The following is a 20,891-nucleotide window of genomic DNA, read 5'->3' as shown; positions in this document are numbered from 1 at the left end:
CCTCTGGATCTTTGCAAGGCCTATTTCTGGAGTCCCTCCCCTGTCCTCACTTCCCCCTTCCTTGCCTCTTAAGTGATTCATCCACCTTTCTGAGAGCTTTCCCCCAAACCACCTTACAATAAATTATTTCTTCCTCTGTTGGATCCCTACTTTGTTGTTACACATCTATTCATTGAGCGCTCTGTGCCCGACACTGCTGGTCTCCCAAAACTCATCTAAGTCACTTGTTTTCTGCCTGGAGTGAAGAGTAGTTCACGCCTGATTCTCAGTGCCTCTAGGGCTGGAGCGGAATCTCAATGTCTGTGTCCTCGTCTCTCACCACCGCGTTTTGCACTTTGTCGAAAGGTGTCAGATGGAGACATGGCTCCTAGAATGGGCTCTGCCCACTAATTAGCCATGTGGCCTTGGGAGAATCATCCGGCCTCTTTTGCTTCCCTTCTTTCCGACTAAATAATACTGACGATGATATTTCAGGGTTGTCCAGGGGTCAGTGAGGCGGGATAGAGGGAAGCATCGTGAAATCTGGGAGCCCCGGGCCAGTGAAAAATGTGGAAGGGCCGTACCCCACTCTCCTAGCACTGGGTGTGAGGCAGCGTCGTTTTCCCTTCGCTATCCTCGAATGTCAAGTGCACCAGCTTCCAATCCCTCCTCTAGGCGGGCCTTGTCTGGCTAATCTCAGCTGCAGATTCCAGTACAAACTCAGTACTCTCCCCCGCTCAGCCGCCCCTACCCAAGCACTCGCCGAACACACCTTGAATCCCGCGCCAGAGCGCAGCCCGGAACTGCAGCTTGGCGGCGCGGGCCCAGGTCGGGGGTCGCGCGTCTCCAGTCAGTGACTCAGGGCCGCTCGGTCCGGGGGTGGATGTGGGTAGGCAGGACCGACCAGGGCCGCGCGGGGGCAGCTGCCAGGCGTTCGGTCACCTAGCGGTGGGAGCCGAGGCTGGCTTTGGCCAGTCGCCATTCCGCCGCGGGCGTCTGTCTAGCCAGGTTCCCGGGCGCGGGAGGAAGGCCCGCGCCGCTTCCCACCCGGCGCGCTTCTCTCCCAGTGCGCAGTGGCCGGGTGGGTCAGCCGGCGGCGGCTGGAGCGCGGGGCCGGCCCTGCGCGCGAATGAATGGGCGCCCGGGGGACGCGCGCGCTCGGGGCTGAAGGGCATTAGGACCGTGAGGATCGCTCCGCGATCCTGTCTCTCCCTATCACCCCCCCCGCCCCCCCCACCTCTCTCCTTTTTCTGCTCTGCAGGACTGAGCAGCTAGGCGCGAGCGAAAACAAACAGCTGGGGCTGCGAGCGCCCCCGCCCCGGCCCCGAGAGCACGCCGGCCCCGTCCCCCACCCGGGGCGCCCGTCTGCCCACCATGAGGAAGATCCGCGCCAATGCCATCGCCATCCTGACCGTAGCCTGGATCCTGGGCACTTTCTACTACTTATGGCAGGACAACCGAGCCCACGCAGCATCCTCCGGCGGCCGGGGCACGCAGAGGGCCGGCAGGAGGCCGGAGCAGCTCCGCGAGGACCGCACCATCCCGCTCATTGTGAGTACGCCCCGGCTAGGGAGCCGCGGCGCGCGTCCAGCCCCTGCGCGGCGGCCGAGGGCGCGGGGCCCGGCCAGGGGCTCAGTGCCCGCTGCGCCGGGCCGGCTTTGTATATGTTGGAGCATTCCTGCCCGTTGTTATGGCAACCTCTGCCGGGCGGCGGGGCTGGGGCGCACCGACTAAGGGAGGGTGACAGAGGGTGGGGGCTGGGAGAAAGTGCTGCAAGTTTGGTGGGCCCGGCGTGCGCGTGCAGCTGGGAACGTGGCGGCTCTCCGGGCTCTGCGCTGCCGGAGCCAGGGGTCTGGGGACTGCAGGAGCCTCGTGTGCCCCGGAAGGCTGCCAGGCCCAGCGCGCGGCGAGCGGGCGGTGGGAGCTACTCGCAGCTGAGCGCGTAGGTGGCAGTGCGCAGCCCCTCTCCAGCCTTCTGGGGGCAAAGGACATCGGGTGGGGGCGTGGGTAGGGAAGGCTCTCTAGGCGCTGCGCCTGGCTTCGAACCCCCTTCTGAGTCCGGGTCAACTTGAACCCGCTTCTTCGGCGCGGACACCCAGCTCCCCCGGAGTTCTCTGGGTTGAGGAGAGGTCTCGCACTGTACGCGTCCCTCACTCCCAACATTAGGGTCGGCCACCACGGGTAGGTGGGCAGTGTCAGCGCCCGAGCTTGGCGATACCCTTGCATGAAGTCAGCCTCGCGACATCTAAGCGGGCAGGGAAACAAAGGCAGTGTGGCACAGCGGGGGCGGCGGCGGGGCTGCGGGGGCCCTTGGCGCTCTGGGGACCCGGGCGGGGGCGTGCGGAGCCGCAGCTGCCCTGCAGGGGGCGATCCTGTCGCCGTCTCCGTCTGAGCCCCAGGTGACAGAGCTGTGCGTGGCCAGGCAGGGGCACCTGTTGAGGCGGGAGGCTTTGGCACCCGCCGAGAGTGCGCTCGAGCGGGTGCGTTCTTCCAGAAGGGGGCGGTTGGTGGACGGGAGCCTCGGGCGACCCTCGGGACCTACCAGGGCGGGGCAGCCTGGCCGGATGAGGACCAGGAAGAGGAGAGCCGAGTGGGGCTGGGGTAAAGGAGTGAGGAAGCGTGGCGATTCCGACAAGGAAAGATCTGGGCCTGGGGGTGGAGGGGTGAGGAGCTCCGCGGGGGAGGTGCAAGGTCCGGAGGGCTGAGGCTTGTGTGGAGCCGAATCCGAGAAACGCATCCAGAGGCGGATCTGAACCCCAGGAATATCAGGAAGTTCATTGGAAAGTGTCCCCTTATATTCCCATCCTGCCCCAGATTCCGAGTCCCCTGCAAAGGAACCATTATTTCAGGGCTTTGCCTGAGGAGACCTGGGGGGGTGAGGTTGTGGATTTTGTCCTAGATACCAGTCTGGGTGAACTCTCTGGGGGCAAGCCTGATTAGGTGCACTGTTCCCTTCTGGGCTGTTCTCCCAGGACACAGTTTCCAAAGCACTTGTCGCCCTTTGGACAGAAAGCTGATAAGGAAAAGCCTCCTGTGCTGAGACCCCAGAGTGTTGTGATCTGAGCGGAGGGACAGGTTGGAGCTGGAACTGTCCAAACCAGCAGTGGCCTCCAGACCCCAGGGAGCTTCCTCCCCAGGAGCCCAGGCTGCCACATTCATACTCAGTGGCAGGAACAGCCCTAGTCTCAGGCAAGGCAGGCTGGCCAGATGCTCTGTCCCTCTTTCTGGTGAGGCAATGGCAAGAGGGTCTGAGTTGGAAGGGGCGGAGAAAGAGGCTGGGCAGGGAGGAGAGGAGGGAAGAGAGCACAGGGGACTGCTGCTCAGAGCCTCTGCTTTGGAACCCGGAACCTGAACCCTGACCTGGCCCATGCACCTCTCTCCTGCTCCTTCCAGAGTCCTGCAAGATCCACTGGGAGGGCCGCTCACATTTCTCAAGAGTCCCAGAATGGTGTAGGGGACCTGCTGGAAGGATTCAGCACTCATTTTGAGGGGTGGGAATTGTAGGTCATGAGAATCACCAGTAAACATCCTCTTGTCCCTGCTTAGTCCCACAGGGTTTCACTCTGCAGGTAAGAAAAGGTCTCAGAGCGGGAAGCTAAATTTAAAGTATGAAGGAGTATCAGGGAGATACCTGGGAGCTGGGAAGTGAAGGTGCAGGAAGAAAGGGAGGATGGAAGCCCCTGGGAGTGGCAGAGCCTTCTGTGGCCACTTAGGGGCACAGCCAGCTCCCTCTCTCCCTCTTTGTTCTTAAGTTTTAGATGCCTGTTCCACCAGCACTGACCCCCAGTCACGCACCACTTTTGACAACTGCCTTGCATTGTATCATTGTATTCCTCTCTTCCAGTTATTTCTTCCATGTGATTTGCAGCTGAATGTAAGTGATGCATGCAGGAACTGTGCTGGAAGCTCCTTGCATCCCCACATTGATGCACACAGCAAGATTTCTTTTTTTCTTTTTTTCTTTTTTTTTTTTGAGATGGAGTCTCACTCTGTCACCCAGGCTGGAGTGAGGTGGCATGATCTTGGCTCACTGTAACCTCCACCTCCCGGGTTCAAGCGATTCTCATGCCTCAGCCTCTCGAGGAGCTGGGACTACAGGCATGTGCCACCACTCTCAGCTAATTTTTGTATTTTTAGTAGAGATGGGGTTTCATCATGTTGCCCAGGCTGGTCTCAAACTCCTGACCTCATGTGATCCATTCGCCTCAGCCTCCTAAAGTGCACAGCAAGGCTTCTTAAAGGAGTGAAACAGGATTCTCACCCATTTCTGGGAGCAGTCAATGTTTCGCATCCCCTTAATATTGTTATATTCATATCTCCTTAATATTTTATTATCAACTGTAACCTGGCTCTAAGTAAGGAGGTGGGGGATGTATGTTCAAGCTTCTGCAGGCATTGAACCCTTTGTTCAACTTAAAAAGGGCAGGTGCAGCTGAGGATTTACTTTCTCCCTGCAATTTGTGGTAACCGCTTATTCAGAAACATTTCTCTGTCTAGTTGGGCCAGGATGCTGCATGTGGATTTTCAGATTCTTAAAGAATGATGTGGCTAGCCCTGCTGTCAGAGGCTGGCAAATTCAGACAGGCGTCATCATTGCTCCCTTGGGGAATCAGAGAGCTAAGCTGGGAAAGGGAGGGTCTGCAGAAGTGCCTGGACCTGGAGGCAGCTCTGCTTTCACAATTGTACTATTCGAAGCCAGCCAAGTTGCTTCTGGACCTTGGAGCTGGCTGTTTGGCATTATAGAGTGTCGGCATGGCAACCGTATGGCCAGATTTCTCAAGGAGGTCCTGATTTTTAATATTCTGTCCTGCTGTCGGCCCATGTGTCACCAATTTTGATGTGAAAAATTTGGCTATGGAATCTGTTAAGCTAAAGGGAGATTCTGATTCCATCCCTATATGGCTGCTTACGATGCGGCAAGGTTTGTGATTTTTCCATGCCGTATCTGATGGGTGAGGCAGTAGATTTGGGGACATCCCCTTGAATCTACACTGATGCACACTGGGACAGGACAGCAGCTGAACTGGGAGGCAGGGCCGACACAGCCGGCCTTGAGTCTTCAGTCCTCACAGCTGGGGAGAACATTTGTGGTTGTTTTGGTTTGGGACTTAGGTTTTCCATATGCCAGTTCACTAACAGGCATGGGTGGGAGGCTAAGGTGTTATATGGAATTTCACTTTACATTTTTTAAAAAGACTACTCATTTTCGGTATAGGTGCACTCATTTGCGTCAACAGTCTCCTATTTAGAACTGTGAAAGATTTAGGCAAGAATTTTCTTAAACCGGAGTTTCTTAGCCTGAAATTGGGATACTGGTGAATGACCATGGACACGATACTTAACATCTCCGGACCTTGGTTATTTTGTCTGCTGAAGCTGAGTTAAATGATTTGCAAGGTTTGTTGATCCTGAGATAAGCAGATGATAGCTCCATTTCTAGATATAAATACAAGGCTTGAAGGGGGAGTTCTCCTGAAAGGTGTTGTGAAGTTTCTGCTTATGGAGGGACATTCTCCTGTCAGGGGAAGGTCCCACAGGAACCCTCGAGGCCTCGCAGGAAGCCGCCGCTTACCTAGCAGAAGGGGATGCAAATGATGGCTTTTCTGGTAGTGTTCTCAGAGAGCGGATGCTTTAATAAGATCTAGAATAATTTATATTTTATTTATAATGTGTGCATTTTGGAACTGTGGGAATATGATTTGCCTAAATATAATAACAAAAAGTGATTTTGTATTTAATTGGTTTAGGTACCACACTCGAGAGAGAGAGTGAGGAGGAAGAAGCACAAACACCTACAATTCTCTTTGTCAAAATGTTCTGATTTTTTTATTTCTTTTCTTTTTTTATTTTCTTTTTCTTTTTCTTTCTTTTTTTTTTTTTTGGACACAGGGTCTCACTCTGTCACCCAGGCTGGAGTGCAGTGGCACAGTCATGATTCACTGCAACCTTCACTTCCTGGGCTCAAGCGATTCCCCTGCCTCAGCATCCAGAATAGCTAGGACTACAAGTGTGTGCCACCACACCTGGCTCATTTTTATATATTTTTGTAGAGACGGTATTTCCATGTTGTCCAGGTTGGTGTCGAACTCCTGGACTCAAGGGGATCCTCCCACCTTGGCCTCCCAAAGTACTGGGATTATAGGTGTGAGCCACCGCACCCGGCCAAAAGTGTTCAGATATAAAGGGCCTGATTTCCTGTCAATGGGGTCTGTTCCTGGGCCATTTCAAGACCTGCCTCTGGGACATGGGGTCAGCCCAGAGGCAACTAAGACTGGGGGTGGGGAGGAGGGCTGGCAGCCCGAGAGTTACCTTCCTGGAAGGCCAGAGGTCCAAGGGCACGGGACTAGCTTTAGGGTGCTGCTCATTCTTCTGCAGGTCTTTTATTTCTGTTCTGTAACAGCAATTTCCCCCCCAGCTGCTCTGAGATCTTTGGGTTCCTTCCCTGGTGGCTGTGTTTGCCCTTGCTGCAGGCAGAGGAAACCCTTGGGTCTGGAAATGCCATTTAAGGTAGAGGTAGGAGGACACTGGTAGACCAGGGCCAGGTTGAGTTGCCCACAGGACTATCTCACTGTAATGGAGGAAGCTTCCCTGAGGTCAGAGGGAAGCCTATAGCCAAGCCTTCATTACAGTTAGAAGATTGAAGATTTATAACCTGTCTGCTTCTTGAGGAGACCTTAAGCACCTTCCCCATGAACAGTAGAGCAAAGACACAGGAGGCTAAACAGACGTGGAAAGGAGCAGAGGAGCCAAGCTTTCAGACATGAGTCAACTGCTGATTATACTTGGGCAGTAAATTCAGTTCAGTTAATCAGTGTGCTTGCCTGGTACAGTCACCGACTGTGTGTAGCCCACTCTGAAAATGGTGTCAAGTGGTTTAGTCCCTCTTCTCTGAAAGCTTGTGATCTTTGACCCATACCTGTCTAGCCTCCGTAATCACTGTATACTCTGTTATGTTGATGGTGACGACATTCACTGGAGACCTGGATGCTGTGTGTTTTACAGGCTTACTTCTCTGAATCCCCTCAACAACCTAATGAAATAGGTACCATTGTTAAGTTCTCATACGGGTAAAACACGCTTACTCATGCTCTGACAACTAGTAAGTGCACCTGACACTAGGTGTTTCTGACTCCAAAGCCCAGGCTCGTGTCTTCCTTCCCCTGGAGCATCTTCTGGGCAAGATCCAAGCCTGGTCTATCAGCACATCTTTTCTGGGGCACCTGAATCAGCACCTTGCTTTGTATTCACTCCACAAACATTTGTTGGGGAAAAAAATGCAAAAACCATACAGAACAAAATGTTGGCAGTAGGGAGGTAGGATTATGGGCAATCCCTCCTTCCATCTTTTAGGTTTTTACCCCCAAGTTTTCTGTAATAAGCATCCATTGACGTGATAATGTTCAAACCAATAAGGACAATTATTTTTAAAACATATTTGATGACTGGTTAAGATCACTCTTGACTCCAAAATCAAAGTATAACCTTCTTAACCACATCTCACATTTCTGACTCCCCATCAAAACTTAGTATTGAGCCAAATTTCAGAAAAGGCAAGAGACTTATTTGAATTATTCTGTAGGGTTCCAAGGAATAGAACTGGGGCCAGGAGGTGAAAGATGCAGGGAGAGAAATTTCTTTGCAGCAGAAGGCAAACATTCTCACAGAACCATCCAACATCGGAGCAGTCCAAAGGCCTGGCCAGGGTTTCTCTCTACACGCTCCGTTGGCCCATAAGTGCTCCCAACAGCAGCGGGAAAGGGAGAAAAAAGACTCTCTGTCATGAAATAGGGCCCAATTATTGCACTGCAAGAGCCCTGCACCCTGGGAAGTAGGCGGGCCCCATGCACTGAGGCCAGACCAGGACGGGGTAACGACTAGAAATCCACAACTGCTGGTGTGCTCCTCTCTGCCGTGTTCCTTTGGAGCTGCCAAGCAAGGACAGAGAGAGGAAGCTAAGGCTGGTCAGAGACAAAGCTGCAAAGTCGGAGGCGCTGGTCTTTAGCATCTTTCCTCTCCCAGGACTGAGGCCTGCATAGGTGTTTCTGCCTGGTGGAGGCACCTTGAGGCTGACCTTCCCATATTCCACTTCTATTTTCCCAATCCAACCCAGGTGTGATTTCCAGGTTACCTGTCCTGTCTCCCAGACCCCTGACTGTTGCTGCCTGGGGTGGCACTGGCTGGCAGTGCCCCTGAGCTGTGTACTTATGGAGAAGCCACAGCCCTGGCCTGCCTGTCTCCCCACACCCCTAAACTTCAGCTGCACCCTTGATCTGTATCTGGCTAGAGACAGTATGGTCACCCAGGGAACTTTTGTGAACATTTCAGACCAGATAGGAGTGGCAGGCCAGAGGTACTTTGGGAAAGAGGGGGCGACTGGAAGAAGCTTGTCGATCATATTATGTAGGCAAGATAAGGCTCAGGCAAAATTTGAGGAGGCATTGAGGCAGGTCTGCCCAGGTATAGCTTTTCCACTTTTCCAGACCCATTAGGAACAACTTCGCGTTTCGCTGAAGAGCACCAGCTCCTCTTTCTTGCTGTTTCATAAAGTGAGGTGTGGCTCTGTGTAGAGCACGGACAACATTGTCTCAGAGTTCAGAGGTGGGTGATGTGCCTTAATGTGAATTGTGCTGTTGCAGGATTTTCCTGGCCCCTAGGTGGGCCAGGCAGAGTGGAGTGGCCCAGGATGGAAACAGATGTTGGCTGTCAGCAGGGGATGGAGAGAGGGAATGGAGAGAGGATGTGAATGAAGTCCAAGTGATCCCACTTCTAGGCTCAGCCCTGCCCTCAAGGGACTGTTACCTTAGGTGAGTCACTTCCACTCTCTCGACCTTAGTTTCCTCATCTGTCAGGTGAGGGTTGAACTACAGGATCTCAGAGGTCCCTATCAGCTGAAATCATCTTGGACTTTGTTGAACTTCTCCCACAAAAGTGACGTGGCCTTCAGCCAGGGCTTAAGTCCTCATAGTGCTTGCATTAAGGAGAATAAGACCAGAGGGTGAGGTGTACAGAGACCTCAACCACATGTGTTAAGAAGGGCTGTAACCTTTAAATTCTCATAAGGAATAAACTGGCCCTCTTCCTTCCCCTTTCTCTTTCCTTGAACCACGGTCTGATGGAGCTACACAGCTCCCTGCCCGCTGTACCAGAAGCCTAAGATATTTGTGAGTGTGTCTGAGAATGCACACAGGCATGTATGCAGAAGTGTCTACAGGTGGACTTCAGATCTCTCAACAATCTAGGAAGACCAGAAGGAAGCTACAAAGACCCCTTTGCAGAGCATAAATAGCCACAACACCCGTGGACTTTACTCGGAAGACAGGCATGGAATTGCCCATAGGCCACAGTCTGGAAATTAACATTGTTTATAAAATTGGTTTCAGTAGTTCAGGGGGTTGGTCATCTCCTGGCAACTTTCAGTTTTCCTAGGTTACAAATATAGTAGATTGGATGAAGCAAGATGAGGGAATTGCCAGGAGCTGCTGACACACTGAGAAGTGACAGCTGACAGCAAAGGCCTAGCTAGGAAGGGCCGTGTGAGGTAGGAGGGGCCCTCCCTGCCTCCACATACACACAGGATCAGAATGCTGAAGGCAGCATCTATTCATTCTCTTGACAATTATTTACTGAGCACGTACTATGTGCCAGGACTGTTACAGGCCTGGAAATAAGAAACCAGGTAAAATCTAAGCTCTCAAGGGGCTCATATTCTACTGGGGAGAGGCAGAAAATAAACAGAAAGATATATTAGGTGGTGGCAAATACTATGAAAGTAAAGCAGCATTAGGGGGCAGAAAGATGGGAAAAGGATGGCCAGGAAAGGCCTCTGGTAAGACTTCATTGGAGATGGCATTGGCATGCAAAGAGAGAGTGAGCCATGCGGACATCTAGGGAGACAGTGTTCCAGACAGCCTAGGCCAGGGCACCATCCCCGGAGAGTGTGTGCTTAGAGGGGCAGCTGGAGCAGGAGGAAAAGTGCTCACAGCAGAGGCCGGACCGTTAGGCCTTGCAGGCTGTGGTAAAGATAGGCTCAGAAATCCGTCCCTGAATCATCAGGAAGTGATAAATTCCACTTGGTGCACAGGCTGGTAAGTCAGGGAACTGTGTCATTCATTTCAGAAAATTTTCCAGCAAGATGGTCAAATTTAGTTGTTAGTGTTGGTTCTTTTTTCTTTTTTTAAGATTTTTTTTCCCTCCCAGGATATGTGTGTGTATAAAAGTGTTGGTTCCTAAGGAGGTAAGTGTAGGTTCGTTGGAAAATGTTCTGTGTCTTGGAACGCTTCATTTCCTTAAAATGTGGGATCAATGTGTGTTGTGTGTGGTATGTGTGGTGTGTGGTGTTTGTGGTATGTGTATGTGTAGTGTGTATGTTGTGTTGTATGGGTATGTGTGGAACGTGTGATGTATGATATATGGGGCTTGTGTGTGTGTGTGGTGTGTGTGTGGTGTGTGGTATGTCTGGTGTGTGTGTGGTGTGTGGTATGTCTGGTGTGTGTGTGATGTGTGGGGTTTGTGTATGCGTGTGTAGTATGTGGTGTGTGTGTGGCATTTGTGTGTGTGTGTGATGTGTGGGGTTTGTGTATGTGTGTGGTGTGTGTGATGTGAGGTTTGTTTGCATGTAGTGTGTGTGTGTATGTGATTTGTGGGGTTTGTATGTATGTGTGTTATATGTTGTGTGTGGGGGTGTGTGTGTGTGTTATGTGTGGTGTGTATATGATGTGTGGGGTTTGTGTGTGTGTAGTGTACTGTGTGTGATGTGGGGTTTGTGTGTATGTAGTGTGTGATGTGTGGGGTTTGTGTATGTGTGTGTGGTGTGTGAGATGTGGGGTTTCTGTGTATGTAGTGTGTGTGTGTGTGTGTCTGTGTGCGTTTGTGTGTGTGTGTGTGTGTGTGTATGATGCGTAGTGTGTGATGTGAGGCTGGTGGAGGGTGCTGGTGCCTGAAGCGATGTAAAAGGGAAAAGATAATAGAGGCCTTGTTGAAATATTGGAGTGGCAGGCTGGGGAGGACTCTGTCTGGAGGGAGAGTTTTGTGTGGGATGGAGAATGCCTCTGAATGGTGGTACCTGATCAAGCCCGCCTTTGTCTCCTTGTCTGGTTCGTGGTATTCTCTACTGGTACAGTTGGGGCTCTGGAAATTGTTTTCTGGCAATGCAGGAACTTGGAATCCCTGCCCCTCCCCACAGCTTCTCCTCTGTTCAAGCAGACCCCCTGGAGGCTGAAGCCTTTCAGGGCCTTCCCTAAGACACAGAACAGGCACTTGTGCAGGGGGTAGTCACTGCTGGGCAGGAGTGGGCACTGCGCAGCTATTTCTCGGGCAGGTGGTGGATAAAAGGGGCTGCCCTCAGGAGGCAGACGGCTCTGCCCAGCCTGTCTGAGGTGTGTCCCCTGAGGTTCAATGGCTCCCTCAGTGTCCAGGTGACTGGTATGACACAGCGTCGTGTGTCTCTGGCAAGCTGCAGGCACCTTTTTTCTGTGGTTTAGGTCACACACAATTCCAATCCCCTGGCAGTCATGCCCTGTGAGATGCTTCTTGTCAAAGTTCAGATTTTCATCCCTTCATCTTCTCACAGCAGCTCTGCCTGTAGCTTCTTTAAACAAACTGTAGGGGAGGGCTTCTGATATTTCAAGGTCTTTCATGTCAAGGGAACCTGGCCTTGGGCTGCCACAGCCGACTGAGGTAACCCGAGTTGCCTTCCAAAGTTGCCGGCTCAGCGGTCCATTCCAGGGGGCTTCACTTCTGACGCCTCACACATCTGTGACCTGATTATTTCCTTGGAAGTCATCTTTTCCCCTCCCTGTGGAAGTTCTCACTGGATAGGGAGATGCGGGGCGTGTGGCAGGCTTGGGGCATTATCCCAGGGATGAGGGGAAGCGCAGCCTGGGGCTCAGGGAGAAAGAACATGTGATCGCCTAGTCATGTCTTGCTGGGGATCTGGTGGTTTGAAGGGGCGAAGCAGTCAGGACTGAGCACAGCCCCCACAAATACCGCACCAACCTGGAGGCCGGATGAAGAAGGAGAACCAAAGGTCAGGGCAAACACACCGTAGGGACCAGGGAAGGCAAGGGAGCAGCAGGCCAAAGCACTTTTCCAAGTGGAAAGCAGAGGCTACCCACAGTGATGTGTGAGTACAGTCTTGGTGGTGCCTTGCGGGGGCATGAACACGGCAAGGGCCTTCTCCCAAAACAACAACAGGAAATGGCTCATCGCTGGATGCACCCCAAAAGTGCCAACTCCAGTTTTTTTTTTTTTTTGTATAGCAGAGAACACAGCATCACCCAACTACCTCTTCCAGACAATGCAGCGTCCCTGAACCACACCGGGGCCGGGGCTCTGGGACTGGGACTCACAGCGGGGTGAGGATGGGCTAGCTCAAGACCTATGGAGCTTGGGAGATCCGAAGGCCAGCGCTGGGGCAAAGCTGAGGGCAGGCCAACCAGAGAGCCCAAGAAAGGGCCCTGGCAGAGAGGAAAACTGGGCATAAGGTGACAGGTCTGAGCGAGAGTGCTCAGAGCGAGCCAGCCCCTGGGATCCCCGAAGCCAAGCCGAGTCACAGGAGCTCTGATGGGAGGCTGGCATCTGCCCAAGGCTGGGGAGGGCCCTCCTCGTCACAGGGTCCAGACTGTGCTCACCAATGCAGTGGTTGCCGGCTACAGGTGGCCACCGAGTGCTTGGAATGTGGTTAGTGCAACTGAGGAACTGAATTTTTCATTTTATTTGGTTCTCATTGATTTAAGTTTTGAAACAACACTCATTTTAGTTGTGGGAAAACATTTGGGAATGTTTAGAACTTCGGTATGTGGAATCTATATTTTCAACTGTAAATTTTTGTGAAATCTCAATACAGATCAAGTATCTGTGCTGAAAATTTAGTATCTGAATTGAAATCTGCTGTAAAATATATATCGGATTTCAAAGACTTAGAAAAAGAACTAAAATACCTTTTAGTATTTTTTACATGTTGAAATGATATTTGGACATATTAGGTGAAATAACATATTATTAAAGTTAATTTCATCTGTTTCTTTTTATTTAATGTGGCTACTAGAAAATTTTAACTTGCATACATGGCTTGCAGTCTATTTCCACTGGGCAGTGCTGGCGCTCACATTCATTCATATCCCCTCTCTTAAGTGCTAGGAGGGACCAGGTGCTGTGGCTCACGCCTGTAATCCCGGCAGTTTGGGAGGCTGAGGAGGGCAGATCATCTGAGGTCAGGAGTTCAAGACCAGCTTGGCTAACATGGTGAAACGCCATCTCTACTAAAAATACAAAAAAATTAACCGGTCCTGGTGGCATGCACTTGTAATCCCAGCTACTCAGGAAGGGGAGGCACAAGAATTGCTTGAACCTGGGAGGTGGAGTTTACAGTGAGCCAAGATCACGCCACTGCACTCCAGCCTGGATGACAGAGCAAGACTCCATCTCAAATAAATAAATAAATAAATAATAAATAAATAAATAAAAAGTGCTAGGAGGTTGTCCAAGGAAGGTTATACAGTCATGTGCTGCAACAATGTTTTGGTCAACCATGGACTACAATATACGACAGTGGTCCCATGAGATTATAGTGGAACTGAAATATTCCTCACCTACTGACCCTGTAGCCACTGTAATGTTGCAGCACAATTACTTTATTTTAAAAAATAAATTTAGTGTAGACTACACGTACAGTGTTTATAAAGTCGTGTAACATCCTAGGCCTTGCCATTCACTCATCACGCACTCACTGACTCACCCAGAGCAATTCCCAGTCCTGCAAGCTCCATTCATGGTATATGCCCTATACAAGTCTACCATTTTTATCTTCTATACTGTATTTTTACTCTACTTTTTATACATTTAGATACATACAGATATGCAAATACTTATTGTGTTACCATTGCCTACCATTCAGGACAGTAACATGCTGTACAGGTTTATAGCCTAGGAGCAATAGGGTATCCCATATAGCCTAGCTGTGCTGGAGGTTATACCATCTAGGTTTGTGTAAGTGCACTCTGACGTTTGCACAGTGATGAACTTGCCTAATGACGCATTTCTCAGAATGGATACGGAATGCGTGACTGTATACAAAGTGAAGAATCTGGCTACGCATCCTAGTTTACCTTGACTTCAGGATTAGATCTTTCCAGTCCAGCTGCTGCTGAGCTATTGGTTCCTGATTCACCATTATCCGTGAGCATGGGATACCTCCCAGCATGGGCTCTAGTCCTCATATCATCATTAAAAACAAGGTCAATATTTTGTGCAGTGTCTTCTCTTTTAGAAATCCCTTCTAAGCTCTTGCTGTGATGAAAATGGGTTTTGGAGGCGGGATAGGAGCAGTGGAGGCGAGAAGCCTTTTACTCCCCTGGAAGGTAGAGGGATTAGTTCCACTCTGTTGCTTTTGGTGTTTCGTCTTTGTCCTGTTACAACCAGAATGACAAGTAGGTCTCAGCTCTAATGCCAACTCAGAACCTGTGGAAGTGGCAGCCTGGAGCACTGTGGTGAGGATTCTGGAGCAGCCTCCAGGCTGAGCGGGAAAGAGGCTATGATCGATTAGCCATGTCTGTAAAGGGCTTGGAAAGGGACCCTAGGACATGCACCTTGTATTTACTAATCCTGCATTAGGTGAGGTTGTCTTCTTGGAGTGATTTTTCTCCACTTTAGAGATCTGACATGCTTTAAGACATCAGCCACTTTGAAGAAGCAGGGATGAGGCTTACACTGAGCCAGAACATGTGCAGAAGAGACATTCTCATCTCCTTGGGCCAGAATCCTAGCTAAGGAGATGTGTGACATTTTAGTAAGCATTCCTGTCAGCAAAGTCTCAATACCCCCTTCACATACTTGGTGGAGGTGAGCTTGGCTCTGGTCCGGGGTCAGCCTACTGGCAACATAGGACATAGCTAGAGCCGTAAACCCAAGAAGAGTAGGAATCGGCAGGGTCTGGGGGAAATGGGAGGGATTGGCTCTTTTTCTGTCTTTCCTCTTCTTTGCTTAAAAACAGGAGCTGTGGATTTGAGAACATGTCTTGCTTCTTGGTGCTAAATTTCTGATGATGGCTTTGTTCGGGATGCAGCATAGCATAGTGGTTATGGGCACAGACATTGCAGCCAAAGTGTCAGGGTTCATATTCTAGTTCTGCCACTTACTAGCAAGTTACTTAAGCATTCCATGCCTCTGGTTTCTCGTCTGGAAAATGAGGATACTAGTAGTCTGAGTTTTAGAGGGTTGCTCTGAAGATTGAGTTAATTCACATCAAGAGTTTAGATTAATTCACATCAAGAGTTTAGAATTGTGCCTAACTCGTAGTAAATGCTATACAAACATTAGTAAACAAATTGTTACACAAATTAGTATGCAAACTTGTAATATGTTATTATTTGTTAATTTGTATATTAGTTATCTAATTCTGCATAACAAATCACCCCAAAACTTAATGACTTAAAACAATAATTATTTATTCTTTCTCATTGGGTCAAGGAATTTGGGAGTGGCTTGGGTAAATGGTTCTGGGTTTTCTCATGTGGTTGCAAACAGATGTCAGCCAGGGCTGTTGTTATCTAAAGGATTGAAGGTGTTTCTCTCATATGGTTGGCAGGTTGGCATTGGCTGTTGGCAGAAGACCTCAGTTCTCCACGTGGGTCTCCACAGGCCTCCTGTGGGAGGCCTTCATAGCATGCGTCTTCATGGTATGGTGGTTGACTTACCCCAGAGCAAGCAATCTGGGAGACCAAGGCAAATATTGCCAAGCCTTGTATATGTGTGATGCAGCCTTGGAAATCTCATAAACAGAAGAGTAATATGATTTTGAGAGATTGCTGTGGCTGCTGGCTTGAGAATAGACTGGAGGACGACAGGGATAGAAGCACTTTTTGACTGTCCAGTTTGTTCTGGTACTTTCCCCCTTGACCAGCACAGCAGGCCTTGAGCTGATTATTACTGTCCTCATTTTACACATCAGAACCTGACTCAGAGATGGCAGGTTACTTGCCAACAGAGCCAGAATTCTACCAGGGCTGCCCGGCTTCAAAGCCATGGACACACATACTTGTCAGGATACCCACCACCTGATGGCACAGCTTACAAGGGGAAAACAGATTCTGTGAAGGATCTTAGTTCCCTTATCTCTTCAAGTCAGGTGGGGAGCTTCAGAGGGCAGAGAGGTACTCATGGATCAGACAAAGGATTGGAGTGAGAAAGGGGTGACCATAGCAGGTGCCATAGCTGTGGGAAGATAGAGGGACTGGGGCAGAGTTTGGAAGGTCTTAGGAACTAGAAGGGTGCAGCCTGGGGAGAGCCCCTGCAATTGGCTTAGGCTCTCCAAAGTAGAAGCCCTGAGGTCAGGGAAATTCTTGGTGTTATTTATTATACCTTAGAGAGCTCTATGCAAAGGAAGTGGGACCACCCACTTGGGATGGAGTACCTTGCAGGAGTAAAATAAATGAAATTGATCAGTATATATATATATGTATATATATATATCTCAGTATGAATAGAGCTGAAAAATATGATGTTAGGGAGGAAAAGAACTGCATTGCAGAACTGATGATTTAGTATGATACCATTTATGTAAATTAAAATAATACAAAACAATTCCATGTATCGTCCTTGGGTGTGTCTGTGTGTGTGTGTGCGTGTGTGTGCATGCACATATACATCTCAAAGTATAAAAGTGGAACTGGCCAGGCACAGTTGCTCATGCCTGTAATCCCAGCAATTGGGGAGACTGAGGCAGGAGGATTGCTTGAGCTCAGGAGTTTGAGACCAGCTTGGGTAACATAGTAAGCCTCTGTCTCTATAAAAATTTGTTTTTAGTTAGCCAGGCATGGTGGCATGCACCAAGTAGTCCCAGCTACTCTGGAGGCTGAAGTGGGAAGATTGCTTGAGTCTAGGAGGTCATGAGGCTGCAGTGAGCTATGATCATGCCACTGCACTCCTGACTGGGCTACAAAGTGAGACATGTTGTATTAGTCCGTTTTCACGCTGCTGATAAAGACATACCTGAGACTGGGCAATTTACAAAAAAAAGAGGTTTATTTGGACTTACAGTTCTACATGGCTGGGGAAGCCTCACAATCATGACAGAGGATGAAAGGCGGTGGCAAGAGAGAATGAGGAGGAAGCAAAAGTGGAGACCCCTGATAAACCCATCAGATCTCGTGAGACTTATTCACTATCACAAGAATAGCACGGGAAAGATGATTCAGCTACCCACATTGATTCAGTTACCTCCCATTGGGTCCCTCCCACAGCATGCTGGAACTCTGAGAGATACAATTGAAGATGAGATTTGGGTGGGGACACAGCCAAATCATATCACCTGTTTCCAAAAAAAGAAAGAAAAAGAAGACCAAAGAAGATACATGGCACACTTATGACAGTGAGTGTCCTGGAGAAGGATGGGAGAGAGGATCAAAAGAGAGTGTGACTTTATCTGTAATGTTTTGTTTCTGTTGTCTTTGTGGTTTTGTTTGTTTGCTTCAGTTTTTTTATAAGAAAGAAGCTTGAAGGCTGGGCGTGGTGGCGCACGCCTGTAATCCCAGCACTTTGGGAGGCCGAGGTTGGTGGCTCACGAGGTCAAGAGATTGAGATCATCCTGGCCAACATGGTGAAGCCCTGTCTCTGCCAAAAATACAAAAATTAGCTGGATGTGGTGGTGTGCGCCTGTAATCCCAGCTACTCAGGAGGCTGAGGCAGGAGAATCGCTTGTACCCAGGAGGTGGAGGTTGCAGTGAGCTGAGATCATGCCACTGCACTCCAGCCCGGGCAACAGTGAGACTCCATCTCAAAAAAAAAAAAAAGAAAGAAAGAAAGAAAGAAGCTTGAAGCAAATCTAACAAAATATAAACAGTTGTTAATTCTGGTGGCAGTGCAAGTAATCGTATTCTTTGTCTTTGTCCTTTTTGGAATTAAAAAAACTCTAATTTTAAAACATGTTTAAAACAAAAGGAAAGAAAGAGCTTGTGACTTAAGGTTGCTGGATCTCAGCTGTATGAAGATTTAGAAGGAGGGTGCAGTGGAGGACTGAAGGCAAAATGCCTGTTCCCCCAAGCCTGTCACCCACGTGGCACTGTGGTCACTTGCCTGGAGGACAATCAAAGTGATTCTCGATTCTTCTGAACCTAAAGATCAACCCCGATGGGCTGGCATTGAAGGCACTGGTCATGGAGAAAGGACTTCCCTGCTGAGAGCCAAGGCAAGAGAGACGAGATCCCAGGACCTGAAGGCCAATCTGTAAAAGGGCTGAATAGTCAAAATGGGTGTGTCTTCACAAAGGACAAATGATAGATTCTTTTGATCAAAGACCAAAAGCCTTTATTATTATATTTTCTCCCTTTTTTATTATTATGCTTTAAGTTCTAGGGTACATGTGCACAACGTGCAGGCTCGTCACATATGTATACATGTGCCATGTTGGTGTGCTGCACCCATTAACTCGTCATTTACATTAGGTATATCTCCCAATGCTAACCCTCCCCCCTCCCCCAACCTCATGACAGGCCCCAGTGTGTGATGTTCCCCACCCTGTGTCCAAGTGTTCTCATTGTTCAGTTCCCATCTATGAGTGAGAACACGCAGTGTTTGGTTTTCTGTCCTTACAATAGTTTGCTCAGAATGATGGTTTCTAGCTTCATCCATGTCCCTACAAGGGACATGAACTCATCCTTTTTTATGGCTGCATAGTATTCCATGGTGTATATGTGCCATATTTTATTAATCCAGTCTATCATTGATGGACATTTGGGTTGGTTCCAAGTCTTTGCTATTGTGAATAATGCCACAATAAACATATGTGTGCATGTGTCTTTATAGCAGCATGATTTATAATCCTTTGGGTATATACCCAGTAATGGGATGGCTGGGTCAAATGGTATTTCTAGTTCTAGATCCTTGGGGAATTGCCCCACTGTCTTCCACAATGGTTGAACTAGTTTACAGTCCCACCAACAGTGTAAAAGTGTTCCTATTTCTCCACATCCTCTCCAGCACCTGTTGTTTCCTGACTTTTTAATGATCACTATTCTAACATTTATGCAGCCAACAGACACATGAAAAAATGCTCATCATCACTGGCCATCAGAGAAATGCAAATCAAAACCACAATGAAATACCATCTTTTTTTTTTTTTTTTTTTTTTTTTTTTTTTAAGAGACAAGCCCTCCCTCTGTCACCCAGGCTGGAGTACTGTGGTGCTATCAAAGCTCACTGTAACCTCCAACTCCTGGGCTCAAGCATCTACCCACCTCAGCCTCAGCCTGTAGCTAGGACTACAGGTGCACACCACCATGCCCGGCTAATTTTTAAATTTTTTGGAAAGACGTGGTCTCACTATGTTGCCCAGGCTGGTCTTGAACTCCTGGGCTCAAGCAGGCCTTCCACTTTGGCCTCCCAAAGTGCTAGGATTACAGGCGTGAGCCACCACACTGGTCATATTCTGTCCCTTTAAACATAATATATGTTTAATATACAAGGCAGGAAATCAAAAGGAAGGAAACAAAAATCACCCCAAATCCTACCATTCAGGGTTACTGCTATTAATGTTTTGGCAGATAATTGATTCAGATCTTTTTTGATTGATTTTTTAAAAAAAGAAATTATAGATTCTATACTGTTTGTAACTTGTTCTTTTTATTTAACACTATATCATGAATACTCTTCTGTATCATAATCTTCTTCCAAATATTTTTAAATATCTGTCTAGGATTTCATTGTTGTCTACTGTTCCATAGACTATATAATCACAGTTCATAAATGATGAATGTTTAGATTAGGTTGGGCTATATGACATTGTATTTTAGGTAAAAAATTGTCAAATTGGCAGTTTCGTATTGTCTAACCAAATACGTAGTCCAGTGTTTCATAGTTATAAACAACACAATGAGCATTCCTGAAGGCAAATCTTTGCACATAGCCTCGATTAATTCCTTAGATAAATACCTCGAAATGAATTGTTGAACAAAAGATCAAATTTCAAATAAAGACAGGATCTGACAGGGCTGGAATTAGGGTGAGGCAAATTATCTATGCACAGAGCCAGATCCTGTCTTTACCTTATATATTTTTTTTTTTTTTGAGACAAAGTCTCACTCTTGTCGCCAAGGCTGGGGTGCAGTGGCACAGTGTCAGCTCACTGCAACCTCCACTTCCCAGGTTCAAGCGATTCTCCGGCCTCAGCCTCCCGAGTAGCTGGGATTACAGGCGCTCGCCACCACTCCTGGCTAATTTTTGTATTTTTAGTAGAGACGGGGTTTCACCGTATTGGCCAGGCTGGTCTCAAAATCCTGACCTCAGGTGATCTGCCCACCTTGGCCTCCCAAAGTGCTGAGATTACAGGTGTGAGCCACCACGCCTGGCTATTTATCTTAAATTTTAATATTTTGTTCATTAAGAATTTTTTGCATTAATTTTGATTTTTAAAAATACTTCATTAAAATATTACATACTTTGATTACTGAGTTTTTGGGGGTCCCTTTACATTTGCACCTGAGGTGAGTGCCTCACTTGCCTTACCCTGAAGGTAATGATAGCACTACCTTTTAGAGTTGTTAAGATGAGACAATCTTTTGTAAATCTCAGAACATTGTCCATAGTAAGTGTGTTCAATAAATGTTACGTACATCTCCACTGAAAAAGCATTGGTTTTCTTGTGTGCAACAAGCACTAAGCTAGAAGCTGGTTTACAAGGATGAGTAAGACCCAGTTCCTGCCCTCAAGTTGCTCAGCCCTGTAAGGGACTGAGTGGGTGTGGGAAGGGCTGTGGGGGCCGTGGCAGGGTGTATGCTGAGTATAGCACAGTCTTGGACAGCTTCACTGAGGGCTGAATCTTTGAAGATGAGCACGTGCTTGGTGGACACAGGAAGGAACATCAGGTGAGGGATGTGGCCTAAACAAAGGCTTGGCATAGTAACCCCAATTCCATCTTGTAG

At 48.7% G+C, this 20,891-nt stretch overlaps 1 protein-coding gene and 1 long non-coding RNA gene across 3 annotated transcripts in view; one reads left to right on the top strand and one right to left on the bottom strand.

Moving 5' to 3' along the window:
* The window catches only part of LOC129487737 (uncharacterized), a 65,950-nt gene extending 64,452 nt beyond the window's left edge, over positions 1-1,498 (bottom strand). The window contains exons 1-2 of one of the 2 annotated variants that reach the window (XR_010122087.1): positions 1,353-1,461; positions 752-921 (exon numbers count right to left, since the gene is read on the bottom strand). This is a non-coding gene — a long non-coding RNA (uncharacterized lncRNA). Of the gene's footprint in view, positions 1-751; positions 922-1,352 lie in introns of both variants that reach the window. The other variant, XR_008659446.2, reaches the window with a different exon arrangement.
* The window catches only part of GALNT16 (polypeptide N-acetylgalactosaminyltransferase 16), a 95,490-nt gene continuing 75,391 nt past the window's right edge, over positions 793-20,891 (top strand). Inside the window, exons 1-2 of the mRNA XM_055289017.2 lie at positions 793-807; positions 1,241-1,530. Coding sequence (XP_055144992.1) covers positions 1,354-1,530 — 177 coding nt within the window. The 5' untranslated portion in view covers positions 793-807; positions 1,241-1,353. The remainder of the gene's footprint in view (positions 808-1,240; positions 1,531-20,891) is intronic.

This window comes from Symphalangus syndactylus, chromosome 8 (assembly GCF_028878055.3).
Source record: "Symphalangus syndactylus isolate Jambi chromosome 8, NHGRI_mSymSyn1-v2.1_pri, whole genome shotgun sequence".
Classification (NCBI taxonomy): Eukaryota; Metazoa; Chordata; class Mammalia; order Primates; family Hylobatidae; genus Symphalangus; species Symphalangus syndactylus.
Note: the sequence above shows the minus strand (reverse complement) of the source record. Positions and strands in the feature narration are given on the sequence as shown.